The sequence below is a fragment of the Loxodonta africana genome, chromosome 14 (genome assembly GCF_030014295.1).
Source record: "Loxodonta africana isolate mLoxAfr1 chromosome 14, mLoxAfr1.hap2, whole genome shotgun sequence".
Classification (NCBI taxonomy): Eukaryota; Metazoa; Chordata; class Mammalia; order Proboscidea; family Elephantidae; genus Loxodonta; species Loxodonta africana.
Window position 1 is genome coordinate 69,785,322 of NC_087355.1, and position 16,829 is coordinate 69,802,150.

The following is a 16,829-nucleotide window of genomic DNA, read 5'->3' on the forward strand; positions in this document are numbered from 1 at the left end:
GGGTGAACACTGATCTTCAGGAATAACAACCCGGTAACTACCCTTCTCTGCCCTCCTCATTTGCTGAGTCCCATTCCTTTTTCTCTACTATATTCATAATATTTAACACAGCGTGTTACACAGAATATCCAGCAGAGCTAAGTAGATAATCCCTGTGGCAAAAAAGTAAAAGTCTTCTAGAGTTTACTGTTTCTCAATGCTTGAGGGTAGGAAAATAAAACAATTTTCCTTTTGCAGTGCTCCTTTGTGTAGAACTCTGCAAATAGGCCTATACACCTGCATGCAACCTTGCAACTATCACACTAATCAAGATAAGGATTCCACTGAAGTAAATGTGCATCAGTGTTACTCCAAACAATGTTCCGAGCAAATCCTATAGCAGTAAAAACACTAAAGAACACAATAGTACCGAATAAACTACAGAGAGCACTGTAAGGAGTTATATATACAGTGGGAAAGGGGAAAGCGAAAAGATTGAGTGGTGTGATTCTTGAGGGTGGAGACTGTCTTATCGACCATTTTATCCTAGGGCCTACAAAAAAAAAAGAACACAGAAAAATAGGGGGCATTCAAAAATGCTGTAAAGATGAGTGGAAGGGAAGGAGGGAGGGAAGATGGTTGGTTGGTTGGAACCTGAAAAGCCCACTTGCCAAAGCAGGCATTTGATCTGTCTTTATGTAAGATACAACTTCTATAGGCAGGACAATGGGGAAGGGGGAGGTATTCCAGGCAGAGGCAGTGCTCTTGCTTGTTTCTGGCCATGCAGGCTGTGCCCTGCGCTAGACTGGAGAGCACTATTCACGTAAAACTCTAGCAGTCCCAAGGATGAGAAAGATCGGAAAGTTTACTACATAATGGTAGTTGTTGTTAGTTGCTGTTGAGTCGATTCTGACTTGTAGTGGTAGATATTCTAAATATGTTTACAGCATATTAATTATGATTAATTTGAATGATTGAATTATTCTTCAAGAAGATAATTTGGGTGGAGGTAGAAGTAGAAATGGGAGGCAGTGTGCTTGTTCTAGAAATAGCCGATCCGGATTAAAATTTTGACTCTTCCACTTAGCTGTGCAACTTATGCTCACTGAGGACAAAAACTGTGCCTATCTTATTCATCCTGATTGCATATTTGATCAATTTCAGACTGCAGAAGTTGGTAAAAATCTTCAATTTCTTCATCATTGGCCTTAGTAGTTGGTGCGTAAATTTGAATAATAGTCGTGTTAACGGGTCTTCCCTGTAGCCATACGGATATTATCCTATCACTGACACCATTGTACTTCAAGATTGATATTGAAATGTTCTTTTTGACGATGAATGCAACACCGTTCCTCTTCAATTTTGTCATTCCTGGCATAGTAGACCATACGATTGTCCAATTCAAAACGGCAAATACTGTTCCATTTCTGCTCACTAATGCCTAAGATATCGATGTTTATGCGTTCGATTTCATTTTTTGACAATTTCTAATTTTCCTAGATTCATACTTCATACATTTCACATTCCAATTATTAATGGATGTTTGCAGCTGTTTCTTCTCATTTTCAGTCATGCCACAGCAGCAAATGAAGGTCCTGAAAGCTTGACTCCATCCACATCATTAAGGCCAACTCTATTTTGAGGAGGCAGCTCTTCCCCAGTTGTCTTTTGAGTACCTTCCAACCTGGGGGGCTCATCTTCCGGCACTAGATCAGACAATGTTCCGCTGCTATTCATAAGGTTTTTGTTGGCAAATTCCTTTCAGAAGTATATTGTCAGGCCCTTCTTCCTAGTCTGTCTTAGTCTGGAAGCTCAGCTGAAACCTGTCTGCTACGGGTGACCCTTGCTGGTATTTGAATACTGGTAGTATAGCTTCCAGCATCACAGCAAGAGGAAAGTCCCCATAGTACAACATACTCACAACTGCATGATCAACACACAATCAGGATGCATTGATAATTACTGGTGATTGGAAAGCGAAAGTTGGAGACAAAGAAGAAGGAATGGTAGTTGGAAAATATGGCCCTGGTGATAGAAACAATGCCAGAGATCGAATGATAGAATTTTGTAAGACCAACGACTCCTTCATTGCAAATACCTTTTTCAGGAACATAAACGGTGACTCTACATGTGGACCTCACCAGATGGAATACATAGGAATCAAACTGACTACATCTGTGGGAAGAGATGATGAAAAAGCTCAATATCATTAGTCAGAACAAGGCCAGGGGCCAACTGCAGAACAGACCACCAATTGCTTGCATGCAAGTTCAAGTTGAAACTGAAGAAAACTAGAACAAGTCCATGAGAGCCAAAGTATGACCTTGAGCATATCCTACCTGAATTTAGAGACCACCTGAAGAACAGATTTGACACATTGAACACTAATGACCAAAGGCCAGCCAAGTTGTGGAATGACATCAAGGACCATCATACATGAAGAAAGCAAGATGTCATTAAAAAGACATGAAAGACCAAAATGGATGTCAGAAGAGACTCTGAAACTTGCTCTTGAACATCGAGTAGTTAAAGTGAAAGGAACAAATGATGAAGTAAAAGAGCTGAACAGAAGATTTCAAAGGGTGGCTTGAGAAGAGAAAGTAAAATATTATAATGACATGTGCAAAGACCTGGAGATGGAAAACCAAAAGGGAAGAACATGCTCAGCATTTCTCAAGCTGAAAGAACTGAAGAAAAAATTCAAGCCTCAAGTTGCAACACTGAAGGATTCTATAGGAAAATATTAAATGATGCAGGAAGCATTAAAAGAAGATGGAAGGAATACACAGAGTCATTATACCAAAAAGAATTGGTCAATGTTCAACCATTTCAGGAGGTAGCATATGATCAGGAACTGATGATACAGAAAGAAGTCCAAGCTGCATTGAAGGCATTGTCAAAAAAACAAGGCTCCAGGAATTGATAGAATACCAATTGAGATGTTTCAACAAATGGATGCAGCACTGGAAGTGCTCACTTGTCTATGCCAAGAAATTTGGAAGATAGCTACCTGGCCAACCAAATGGAAGAGATCCATATTTATGCCTGTTCCAAAAAAAAGGTGATCCAATCAAATGCAGAATTATCAAACAACATCATTAATATCCCATGCAAGTAAAATTTTGCTGAAGGTCATTCACAAGTGGCTGCAGCAGTACATCAACATGGAACTGCCAGAAATTCAAGCCAGATTCAGAAAAGGACTTGAAACCAGGGATATCATTGCTGAGGTCAGAAGGATCCTGGCTGAAAGCAAAGAATACCAGAAAGATGTTTACCTGTGTTTTATTGACTATGCAAAGACATTTACCTATGTGGATCATAACAAACTATGGATAACATTGCTAAGACTGGGAGTTCCAGAACACTTAATTGTGCTCATGAGGAACCTGTACATAGATCAACAGGCAGTTGTTCAGACAGAACAAGGTGATGCTGCGTGGTTTAAAGTCAGGAAAGGTGTGTGATGGGGATATATCCATTAACCATACCTATTCAATCTGTATGCTGAATAATCTGAGAAGCTAGGCTATATGGAGAAGAATGGGGCATCAGGATTGGAGGAAGACTCATTAACAACTTGTGATATGCAGGCGCACAACTTTGCTTGCTGAAAGTAAAGAGGACTTGAAGCACTTACTGATGAAGATCAAAGACTACAGTCTTCGGTATGGCTCACACTTCAACATAAAGAAAACAAAAATCCTCACAACTAGACCAATAAGCAACATCATGATAAACGGAGAAAAGATTGAAACTGTCAAGGATTTCATTTTACTTGGATCCACAACCAACACCCATGGAAGCAGCAGTTAAGAAATCAAAAGATGCATTGCAGTGGGCAAATATGCTTAAAAAAAAGACCGCTTTAAAGTATTGAAAGGCAAAGATGTCACTTTGATGACTAAGGTGAGCCTGACTCAAGCCATGGTGTTTTCAGTTGCCTCATATGCATGCCAAAGCTGGACAATGAATAAGGAAGACTGAAGAATTGACACCTTTGAATTGTGGTGTTGGCGAAGAATGTCAAATACACCATGACTGCCAAAAGAACAAACAAATCTGTCTCGGAAGAAGTACAACCAGAATGCTCCTTAGAAGCAAGGATGGAGAGATTACATCTCACACACTTTGGACATACTGTTAGGAGGGATCAGTCCCTGAAGAAGGACATCATGCCTGCTAAAGTTGAGGGCCAGCAAAAAAGAGGAAGACCCTCAACAAGATGGATTGACACCATGGCTGTGACAATGGGCTCAAGCATAATGATTGTGAGGATGGTGCAGGACCAGGTGGTGTTTTTTCTGTTGTACATAGGGTCATTATGAGTCAGAACTGACTCAACAGCACCTAACAACAAGAACAACACGTATTCATTGATTATCTGGGTACCTAGCACATAGAATATACGTAATATTATGTACTTAGTAGTTTCCTTATCTGTAAAATGAGGATATTAACACTCATTTCATGATACATTGAGTATAAAACAAGAAACTGCATATAAAATGTCGAGTATAGTGCCAGCTACACGTAAGCTGAGAGGCAGTAATGAGGGCCTGGAGAAAATATTGTGAGCTCAATGGTTCTCAACCTTGAGCAGCACCAAGCTACGGGGGCAATATGCAGAAAAGTGAGGAGTTTATGATTATTGCAATGATTGGGCATGTTACTAGCATCAGGTGGGCAAAGACCAGGGATGTGAAATGTCCAGTAATGCATGGGACAGTCCTACACATGAAATAACTGTCTTGCCTAAAATGCTAATTGTGCCCCACTGCGTAGTTCAAACAATGGCTTCCTGCCATCACTCACTTGAAAATACTACATAAACAACTGTAAAGCTGTTTGCAAAGTATTTGTGAATAAAATTGCATCTACTCTAAATTTGCTGTCTCCTATGTATGCAAAAATTAAATATCAGGCCTCGTCACATTCCAAAATGAAGTCAATTATAGTAAAACCTGTGAAAACCAGAACCTGTGTAAGGTGGCAACCTGTCAGAGAAGGAAAATTCAAATATTTTCCATTAAAAGAAGCAATAAAAAAGTAGTAAACTGCAACCTGTCAAAGGCAAAAAACTTGCGAGACCCAGAAAAACGAAGTGGTCCCATCAAGTTCTGGCTCTCACAGGTTGCATTGTAAAATGTCATAATTTTTCTTTTTTTTTTTAAGATTGCATAGAGGCGAAAGTTCTAATGAAATAGTAAATCAAACAGAAAATATCGCACTATAACAAAAATTGTGTTTAAAAAAAAAAAAACCCACAAGGAAGCAACCAAAAGATTTTCTTAAAACAAAGGAAGAAACTTGAAGAGCTCTTCACCCTTTTATTTATTGTAGATGACACTTCACTTGAAATTTAGAAAGAAAAGACAGAGCTTTATAGTGTTGGGACAACTGGGTGGCATCCTGGAAGGTAAAAAAAAAAAAAAGCTGGATACCTACCTCCTACCCTCTAGCAAAATAAATTCCAGATGGATTCTAGTTGGATAAAGGCTATAAATCTGCAGAATAAAACTTTAAAAACAATAAAGTATCATTTCCGCAAGTATGTATCATATGCTACCATTACTGTAAGAAATGTATATACTGTATAAATACAAGAACCCTGGTGGCGTAGTGGTTAAGTGCTATGGCTGCTAACCAAAGGGTTGACAGTTCGAATCCACCAGGCGCTCCTTGGAAACTCTGTGGGGCAGTTCTACCCTGTCCTATAGGGTCGCTATGAGTCGGAATCGACTCGATGGCACTGGGTTTGGTTTTTTTTTTGAATACATGAATGTATATGTAGACTAGCTCTGGAATGATACATGCAATACTGGCAACAATGACTGCCTCCGGGGAAGGGGGTTGGGAAGATTTATACTTGAACTTTATATTGTGTGTAATTACCTATTTAAAAAATATAATTTTAAAATGTCCTAAAAAACAACTTTTGCACTGTCTGCTCCTAACCATCGGCTTAAGTAATTGAGAGCTCACCATAAAATGTTTCTCAGCAGAAACATCCAACTGAGAAATAACACACAGTTCCTAGTACAATGCTTAATATGCAAGAGGGGCTTAAATTTTGGTAGATAGCTATAACTCGCCACACTGTCTTCCTACAACACGAATTAGTATTTTGAAATGTGCCCTTATATTTTCAAAGTTTAGAATTCTATATTTGGTATCACTGCACACTCTAATAAAAAATATTCCATTTTCCTAAAATGACTTCAGTTGGTCAACACTCAATTAATTGAAATCTTTAAATAACTGCCATTTAAGCTCTTCAACATCTGATCACATTCTCTTTGCACCTTATACTCCAGGACAATAGCATTGCTTTCCAATTCCTAAACATGTCCTTGCTTTTCTCCATACCTTTAAAGACACTATTTCTTCGCCAAGAGAACTCTACCCCATTTCTGCCTACTGAAATCACACCTGCCCAAAAAGCTCTCCTCAAATTTGGTGGATAGGTATATTATCAATACGCACAAAGAAAGGTATCAAAAGACATAAAAAGATACATTAGCAGAATGATCAATTTAAAAGTTATTTATTAAACAAGTTAAACACAACTAAAAGTATATTTAAAAGTCTACCATTACTGGAATCCTTTTGAAATTATTCTGGGAAGAAGTATTTTGTCAAATGTTATAATGATAAGAGAAATGATAAAAAAATAAAACAGGTAAAGAAGACATTTTTAAACCAACAATAAAACACATTATAAAATAAGAAAAATAAAAACACACAACCATACAAACTGTTCAAGTATGAAACCAAAACTTTTCATGTGTCTGTAAATGCTTTTGGTTTACACTCGTGTGACGGCAAATTGTCTATGTCCAAATTAATAAACAGCATGTAAATTCACCTGTGCAAGGTACCACACTTTGTGTTTTACAGAAATAATTTTAGAAAGAACATGTGTTGGGTATGTAAATATTTTTAAATTGTCCACACTTGGCAAAACATATTTTACATATGAACATATTTGCTTACACTCAATGGGAGGAAAAAGCTGCCTCACCAAAAAACGAACATAAAAACCTTGTAATTTAAACATCTTGATTTGAGAACTGTAGATTTGATAGTTCAGATAAAATTCCAACATCATAATCACCAAATGGTGCTATCAGAAGATAATCGTTCAAGATTAAAAAAAAGAAAAGAGCTGCTCCTGAAAATTCTAGTTTTTTAGGAAAGAGAAAATATATTTTTATTCATAAATTCTGGAGTTTAGCTTCTATGGTCAACACAAAAAACAGTGCAATAGAGGAAGATGACTATAGAAACGCCTCCGCCTGTTCAGCAGGTCCACATGGTGTTACACGCTATCTCGCTGGCCACAGTGGTTTCAGCACAGGTTTGGCAGGTGCTTCTGTTTCCAACGTAACTTTGCTCGCTAACACCCACCGAAGGCTTAGAGATGTACCTGGCTTTGGCAGTGCACACGGACAGCACCCTGTGAATGGGGCTGCCCGCAGCTATGAGAGCCACAGGACAAGAAGTTTGCTGTGTGTGTGTGTGTTAAAGAGGGAACAGGATAAAATGGGCTAGCCAAACTAGAAAACACATTTTCCCAATTAGATCTCAACTGTATAAATAATGTAAATCAAATGTTCAGAATTTAAATGGGTTCTGAATTTCTATGAGGCATCTCTTGTCTCCTTTCCTTCCCTTTACCGTCCTTCATGAGGACGAAGCTGTCCTACACACACTCCCCCGGACGCCAAGGGAACGGTCTCTCCGCGGCCTGGAGAGGGAAGGGGAATGGAGGGCCCTGCCGCCGCCGGGGCTGTGGTAGCTGAGAGGCTCCTTGTCCTTCCCTTTACCGTCCTTCATGAGGACGAAGCTGTCTTACACACACTCCCCCGGACGCCGAGGGAACAGTCTCTCCGCGGCCTGCTCAGTCGGAGAGGGAAGGGGAACGTAGGGACCTGCCGCCGGCGGGGCTGTGGTAGGTGAGAGGCTCCTTGTCCCTCTCCCTGCTGTCGTGCTTGTGTTTGTGCTTGTGCTTGTGCTTGTGCTTCTTCTTCTTCTTCTTGTGCTCGTGGTGGTGGTGGTGGTGGTGCTCGCCGTGTCTGGAGGCGGCCGGCTCCTTTGTGAACGCTGAGAGCGGAGCTGCCCCTGCCGGATGCACACTCAGCTCCAAAGGGGACTGCTCCTTACCTTCGAAATTAAAAAGACAAAGATCAATTCCTGTCAGTAACGAGGAAAGTGAAACTCAAGTAAGCGGGAGCTGACCCTTCTCAATCCAGGCGCTGAGCTTTTACGGAGCCCTGGTGGCACAGGAGTTAAGTGCTCGGCTGCTAACCAAAAGGTCAGTGGGTTGAACCCAGCAGACGCTCTGCAGGAAGACGATGTGGCAGTCTGTTTCCGTAAGGGTTCCGGCCTCGGAAACCGTCTGGAGCAGTCCTGCTCTGCCCCACAGGCTCGCTACCAGTCGGCATTGACTTGGCAGCAATGAGTTTGTTTTTTGTGTTTTTTTTATAATACATAAGGTCACCATGAGTCGGAACCACCTCAGCGTCAACTAGTAAGAGCAACAACAACAGGATATTTAGCAACGCCTGGAGGCATTTTTGGTTGTGACAAATAGTGGGGATGAGGAAGTGTTACTGGCATCCTGTGCATAGAGGTCAGGCATGCTGCTAAGATTCCTACAACGCACAGGTCAGCCCCCACAACAAAGAATCCTCATTCCCGGAATGCCAGTAATGGGAATGTCAGCAATGGGCATGTCCGCAACGGGCATGTCAGCAATGGCAAGGCTGAGAAACCCTGCTGTACAGTAATCTTTGTAACTGTGAAGCTGATCAGACTATCTACTGAAAATTCAGTTGCTTCTACTGACAGAATAAAATCCAAACTCCTTGAGTTTCAGTTCAGCAGTTTCCAAAAAAAAAAAAAACTTTTTAAATGCAAACTAGCCCCCAAAACAGGAATTTTTTTTCCACAAAAATAAGACTTCAGTGTAGTCCTTCCTTTCTTCCTCCCTCCCTGCCTGTTTCCTCCTTCCTTCCGCTAATGCCACACTGAGATATATAAAGCCTTTTCAAAATTCTTGTGTATGTGTAAATGCTATTCCCTGTGCCCAGAATGTGCTTCCCTCCTTTCTTGTCTGACACACTCACTTAACAAACATCGGAGACTCTACTGAAACTGGGATAAGTAGTGATGAAATGGATAGATCTCAGCCCTCCTGAAGCTTACAAACTAGCAAAGAAGAAATTGAATACGTACACCTGAGTAAGAAAAATACAAAACACAAGAATGAAACAGGAGCACAACAAAAAAACAAAACCAAACCCAGTGCCGTGGAGTCGATTCCGACTCATAGCTACCCTATAGGACAGAGTAGAACTGCCTGATAGAGTTTCCAAGGAGCGCCTGGCGGATTCGAACTGCCGACCCTTTGGTTAGCAGCTGTAGCACTTAACCACTACGCCACCAGGGTTTCCAGGAGCACAACAGAGGGCTTAAATTAGTGGGGGAATCAGAGAGGCAGTCTTCTCTGAGGAGGAAATGTTAAAGGTGATGCCAAATGGAGGGGGAAGGGAAAGGAAGAACATTCTAGGCTTGTTAATAATTAAAGCTCACCTCAAACGTCATTTCTTTGGGGAGTTTTCCCCAAACTGTCAAAAAGAATTAATTTCTTCGTGTTCCCACAGCATCTTGTTTCTATATTCATACTAATAATAGCCATCACACAGGCCTTACTCTGTGCCAGGCACAGTTACACATATTTGCTGATTTAATCCTCACAACAACTCTGTTAGACAGTACTATTGTTATCACCACGAGACAGATGAGGAAAGCAGGGCAACAGAGAGATTAAGGAACTGGCCCCAAGTGACACAGGTAGTACTGGCAGATCTGAGATATAAGTCCAAAGGAGCCTGACTCCAGAGTCTACGCTCTTAACACCATGCTACAGGGCCTGTCTGCACACAGCATGTTGTACACCGCAGTATATCTTCTTATCTTTTGGTCTCTTCTATCAGCTCGGGGACAAGGATTTTGTCTGTTTCATCTTTGTGTCCCAGTGTGTGGCACAGTATCTAGCATCCCCTATAGCGCCCGTCAAAGCTTGCTAAAGAAATTAATGAATTAATATAACAGAAGTATATAGTAGTCATATTTTTTTAAACTTTGCCTGATTTAATATAATTTTAAGGTAAAAGGTTAAAGCACAGCTTAAAAATGAGTGGTGCCTAAGCTAGGATGGGCCTCAAGTTCATTCACTCAGCTGGTATTTATTGACAACTCTACTTCCTTTGTGCCAGGCTGTTCCGATTTTTTAGAACAAGTAGACAGCTCAGACAAAGTTTCTGTCCTCACAGATTACTCACATATTACTACCACAAAATTATATCTTTATTTTAATCGTGATTTTTTTTACAAAAAGCTGACCAAATAATTATGCAAATGATAAATAAAGAGATTATATAATGAAGCAAGTTTGGGGCTCTGTATCTGCTGTAAGAACTGGTACCTACACATGCTTCAGAAGAAGAAAAGAATTGGAGATTATCTAATTTATAATCAGTCAAGTGTGTCACTATATAGTTTTAATTTATGTTTTAAATAAATTAACAGTATGTTGCTGATTTGACAAACATAAGAAAATAGGCCCTTACACAACAGAATACACAGTCAGGTAATGAAGAGCAGTAATAAGAGATTTGAGAGCCTCGTGAACAAATTCCTTCAGTTCCATCTCATTATTTGGTTATTCTACATCAACAGACTTTGCAGTTCTCCAGTTGGCTGTCTGCACTCATGGGAGTCTGATGTCCTCTTCTGCACTGAGGGAACGCTCATTACTAATCCCAAATACCAGCCAAGCTACGTGGATCGCAGAAAAGCCAATAATTATACTGGAGCCTGCACTTCCCAGCAGAGGAAGCTGCCAGATGAACGCCTGAGTGTACTGGGACGTACTCTTTTCCAAAGAACAGCCACTTACAAAAGTGGATTCAATCTCTCGCCTAGTAGCCTCATGCTTTGCACAAAAAACATACTGATTACAAATCTTTCATTTCTCTTTATTTGCGTGAAGCTGATTAAGAAGAAAATGGATCAGCTAGCTCCAAGAATAACAGTGTTAGGAACCAGGACTCCCAGGACAAATGGCTGATTCCAGGTGTGGGTCAGAATATTTACACCATGAGCCCGAAACATCTGATTTAGTAGCACAGAAGTTAAAGTCATGTCAAACGGACTCTAGAATCATTTTAAGAGGAGGCTCTCATTGTTCAAAGACAGCATAATTTGACTACTGATAAAGATAGTAATTGTAGTGGGCTGAAAATGCAACAAATATGTTTAAATCCAAGAGAAGAGCTGACCCATCACCAATGCAGGATGCTAGTCAACCAACTCATTACTTTGAAAATTATTAAATAAATAATAAGCCATTTATCTGTCTTTTCCTATATGATCTGTACCACTGGGTAATAGTAGGTGAGGAAAAATTTAGCTTTATAGAAATAATTCAGCTTATATATAAGAACGGAAAGATGAATTGGAATATCACCATTTGCAATCTCTAATGACTTAATGGATCTAGGCCCTGGGCATCTAGCACTGCTAATATCATAATATAAGAGACTCAATCAGATATTTTATGCCTCCAGATGGAAGATCACACCACCACCTGTGAACCTGGATCCATTTAAGTTTCTAGATACAACTACAAATTTACAGGAAATTAAACATGTTAACTACACTGTAGGTATAAAAAATATATAATTTGCAAAATTCAGACTTGAAAACTACAGATCAAAAACTTGGTTTGCTCGGCAAATTAAATGTCACGGAGGAAAAAAAGAGAGAAAGAGGGAGACTGAATGGAAATGTTAGATTAAAAGAGATGTAAAGGGCGTATCAGCCAACTGCAATGTGTGGACCTTACTGGACACTGACGCAAATTGTTGAAAAGAAAAATATAATCTATGGCATTTATGACTCAATTGAGAGTCCCTGAGCGGTGCAAATGGTTAACATGCTTGGCTGCTAACCGAAGGGCTGGAAGTTTGAGTCCACTCAGAGGCACCCTGGAAGAAAAGCCTGGCAATCAACTTCTTAAAAATCAGCAATTGAAAACTCTATGGAGCACAGTTCTACTCTGACACATGTGGAGTTGCCACAAGTCAGAGTATACTTGAAGGCAGCTGGTTATTTGGATGAGTCAAATGAACATTTAAACTATGACCAGATATTTAACAATAGGAAATAGCTTAATTTTTTAAGGAGTGATAACAATATTGTAGTTAAAACCAAAAAAACCAAACCCATTGCCATTGAGTCAATTCCGACTCATGTGGTTAGGGTTTTTAAAAGTCCTTATCTTTTGGAGATAGTTACCAAAATATTTACGAATGAAAAGATATGACGTGTGGGATGGCCTTCAAAACAACTCAGGAGAGTGGGAAATGAGTAAGGTGTTAATTAAACAAGAAGAGCCCTGGTGACACAGTGATTAAAGCATTTCACTGCTAACTGAAAGGTTGGTGGTTCAAACTCACACAGCTGCTCCGTGGGAGAAAGATGTAGCAAATCTGCCTTGGAAACCCTGTGGGGCAGTTTTACTCTGTACTACAGGGTCACTATGAATTGGAATCGATTCAACAGCACACAACAACACTGATTAAACAAGACTGACCATGAGCTGATCACTGTTGAATCTAAGAAATGGATACATAGGATTCGTTATACCAGTCTGACTACAGTTTTCCTTAATAAACATTCTTTAAAAAAGAAGTTAAGGCAATTTGGCATTATCTATGAAACTCTTAAACACTATATTCTTTGATTTAGACATTTCACATTTAGAATTTATCTTATTAATTGTTCACGTATATGTAAAAAGACACATACTAAGGTACTGACTAGAATGGTGTAAGCGAAACATCCATCAAAACTTAATGTTTATTGACAGGGACCTGATTAAAAATATCATGGCATATACAACGGAATAGTGTGGAGTCACTGGAGCCTGGTGGAACAGCGGTTAAGAGCTACGGGTGCTAACCAGAAGGTTTGCCATTCAAATCCACCAGTTGTTCCTTAGAAACCCCTATGGGACAGCTCTACTCTGTCCTATTGCATCGCTATGAGTCAGAATTGACTCAATTGCAACAGGCTTGGTTTGGTTTGGTACGGAGTCACTTAAAAAAATGAGGAAGGTTTAGCTATGCTGATACATGATATCCTTCAACATATATTGTTAACTGGTATTCAGAATAGTGTTCGTTATATATTCACTCATGCAAAAAATAAAAGATGTATATGATTTTTTATAAGTTGTTAGATTAAGCTAAAAGTTCCTGAAGTTTACATTTACAGGTTACAGATAGGGGTGATTAATATTTTTTTTTAATTTTTTTTTCTAAAAACAAATCACGGGTTTTTTTTTTTAATCTGAAGAAAAATACTGAGAAAGGAAATGTAAATCTTATTCACTCGTAATTCACTATAAAAGGGGGGGACTATGAAGCAAACAATTTCAGCAAGATTATTAAGGAATTTTTAAATTATTAAAAAGAAAAAAAATTATTTAAGGCAGACCACAAATTTTCCCAGAAACAATGAGCAGCTCAAGTAACAATGAAGTTGGCTGAAGTGCAACTTTATTTGATAGTCATTCACTACAGACTGCTGCTAACTGATCCTAGTAAAATGACATTCTTTTCATTAATTCAAAGTGACTTTTCCATTGCCAAAGAAAAGATGGAATAGAACGTAGACAAAAACAGCAAAATCGGCTTCATTATTATAAAACTCACTAAAAATAAACATCACCAGAACAAACAGTTACAAAAAAGATAGGTTTGTTCTTAAAAATCTTGTTCTATCCAACTTAAAATCTCTCCTGGAGACCTAATAAATCACAATGTGGACAGGGGTTGGTTGCAGTCAATTTACCAAATGCAAAACAAACAGAAGGAGGCACTTCGTACAAGCCTAATGTGGAAGCTTTTCAGCTCATTTGATAAAAGTGCTGATAACAGACAGTAAAAAACCTACTAATTCTATTAAATGCATTTGCATTAGGTATGTGTTTTAAATTTAACACAAAACCGTAGTTTTCATCATGAAAAGTGTGAGGTCTGTTCTTTGGATTCTTCAGATCACTGTGAAAAATAAGGTGTACACTTAAGTCTTCACAATTTCAGAGAAGAAATTAAAGTCCATTTTTCATATTAGAGTTTTAAAAGACCTCTAGGGCAAGCTCTCAAGCTACATCCCCACCCCCACCATGCACCAGAATAGTGCTTTTCTGACTTATGCAAGAAGGCCTTACATAACCCAGCAGCCCTAGCTAGGCAGCTGCAGGAACTTGACTGCTCTTCTTCCCTAAGAAACCACTAGGGATTTTCCTCTGCTCCTTGTTCCTCTCACCCCTACTTTCCTCTTCATCACTACAACCCCTGCAGCACGCTGGGAGACAGAGCAGGCAATTCAGGCCTTCCCAGTGGTGGGAGGAGAAGACATGGTACGCCTCCCCCATCACCATGGGAGCCACACAGCCCTTTCTCCATGCTCCCTTCCTTTACCTCGGGAGCGGGGAAGGAAAGGGTAATGAAGGAAAATACTCCTGCCACTTCTCTGTTCTTACCCCAAGTGGCTTAATCTACCACCACTTATCATCCCCACCCTAAAATACTCTTCTCATTACTGTATGTAAGGAAAGAGAAAACTGGAGGGAAAAAGTTAAAAAGTAAGCCAAGATCTGTCCTCCTTTACTTGACAGTTTCCATCCCTTCTTTATCTTATCTAAAACCCCGTTCCTTTTCTATCCCTCCCAGAGGAGGTTTGCAACACATTCCTGGTCACCCAATTCTCAATTATCAATGGCTCCCTGGCTCTAAGACCCCGTCTCAGGTATGACTAAAGGGGGCCTAAGCAGACTGCTGGGTGCAGGGCAAGAGGCATCCATGAACTGGAAAGCACATGCCCTTCTACGAGGACCTCCGAGTTTCATTGGTGCACATGGAAAGACAGTCCTAATTCTGAGAAGTCTTTTTCAAGAAAAGGCAGAAACCCAGATTTTTATGGATAATCTCTTAATTTTTATCATTATATAGTGTCCTTCTTTATCCTTTGTGGTGGATTTAAGTCTAAAGTCTATTTTGTCAGAAATTAATATTGCTACTCCTCTTCTTTTTTGCTTATTGTTTGCTTGATATACTTTTTTCCATCCTTTGAGTTTTAGTTTGTTTGTGTCTCTAAGTCTAAGGTGTGTCTCTTGTAGGCAGCATATAGATGGATCGTGTTTCTTTATCCAGTCTGTGACTCTCTGTCTCTTTATTGGTGCATTTAGTCCATTTACATTCAGGGTCATTATAGATAAATAAGTTTTTAGTGCTGTCATTTTGATGCCTTTTTATGTGTGTTGTTGACAATTTCATTTTTCCACACACTTTTTTGTGCTGAGGCGTTTTTCTTAGTAAATTGTGAGATCCTCATTTTCATAGTGTTTGACTTTATGTTAGTTGAGTCGTTACGTTTTTCTTGGTTTTTGTCTTGAGTTATAGAGTTGTTATGCCTTTTTGTGGTTACCTCATTATATACCCCTATTTTTCTAAGTAAAAACCTAATTTGTATTGTTCTATATCGCCTTGTATCACTCTCCATATGGCAGTTCAATGCCTCCTGTATTTAGTCCCTCTTTTTGATTATTGTGATCTTTTACCTATTGACTTCCATAATTCCCTGTTATGTGTATTTTTTTTTTAATTAATCTTAATTTGTTTGTTTTTGTGATTTCCCTATTTGAGTTGATATCAGGACGTTCTGTTTTGTGACCTTGTGTTGTGCTGATATCTGATATTATTGGTTCTGTGACCAAACAATATCCTTTAGTATTTCTTGTAGCTTTGGTTTGGTTTTTGCAAATTCTCTAAACTTGTGTTTGTCTGTAAATATCTTAATTTCGCCTTCATATTTCAGAGAGAGTTTTGCTGGATATATGATCCTTGGTTGGCAGTTTTTCTCCTTCAGTGTTCTGTATATGTCGTCCCATTCCCTTCTTGCCTGCATGGTTTCTGCTGAGTAGTCAGAACATATTCTTATTGATTCTCCCTTGAAGGTAACCTTTCTTTTCTCCCTGGCTGCTTTTAAAATTTTCTGTTTATCTTTGGTTTTGGTGAGTTTGATGATAATATGTCTTGGTGTTTTTCTTTTTGTATCAATCTTAAATGGGGTTCGATGAGCATCTTGGATAGATATCCTTTCGTCTTTCATGATGTCAGGGAAGTTTTCTGTCAGAAGTTCTTCAACTATTTTCTCTGTGTTTTCTGTCCCCCCTCCCTGTTCTGGGACTCCAATCACCCGCAGGTTATCCTTCTTGATAGAGTCCCACATAATTCTTAGGGTTTCTTCATTTTTTTTAATTCTTTTATCTGATTTTTTTTCAGCTATGTTGGTGTTGATTCCCTGGTCCTCCAGATGTCCCAGTCTGCATTCTAATTGCTCGAGTCTGCTCCTCTGACTTCCTAGTGTGTTGTCTAATTCTGTTATTTTATTGTTAATCTTTTGGATTTCTACATGTTGTCTCTCTATGGATTCTTGCAACTTATTAATTTTTCCAGTATGTTCTTGAATAATCTTTTTGAGTTCTTCAACAGTTTTATCAGTGTGTTCCTTGGCTTTTTCTGCAGATATCCTAATTTCATTTGTGATATCATTAAGCATTCTGTAAATTAGTTTTTTATATTCTGTATCTGATAATTCCAAAATTGTATCTTCAGTTGGGAAAGATTTTGATTCTTTTATTTGGGGGGTTGGAGAAGCTGTCACGGTCTGCTTCTTTAAGTGGTTTGATATGGATTGTTGTCTCCGAGCCA

General features: G+C 39.2%; 1 protein-coding gene across 3 annotated transcripts in view; it reads right to left on the reverse strand.

Annotated features, from left to right (window-relative positions):
* Window positions 1-5,961: 5,961 nt before the first annotated feature.
* TAF2 (TATA-box binding protein associated factor 2) overlaps window positions 5,962-16,829 on the reverse strand; it is an 89,875-nt gene continuing 79,007 nt past the window's right edge. Inside the window, exon 23 of one of the 3 annotated variants that reach the window (XM_064268014.1) lies at window positions 5,962-8,145. In XM_064268014.1, the coding sequence (XP_064124084.1) occupies window positions 7,883-8,145 (263 nt within the window). In that variant the 3' untranslated portion in view covers window positions 5,962-7,882. The remainder of the gene's footprint in view (window positions 8,146-16,829) is intronic. The other 2 variants (XM_064268012.1, XM_064268013.1) reach the window with 2 other exon arrangements.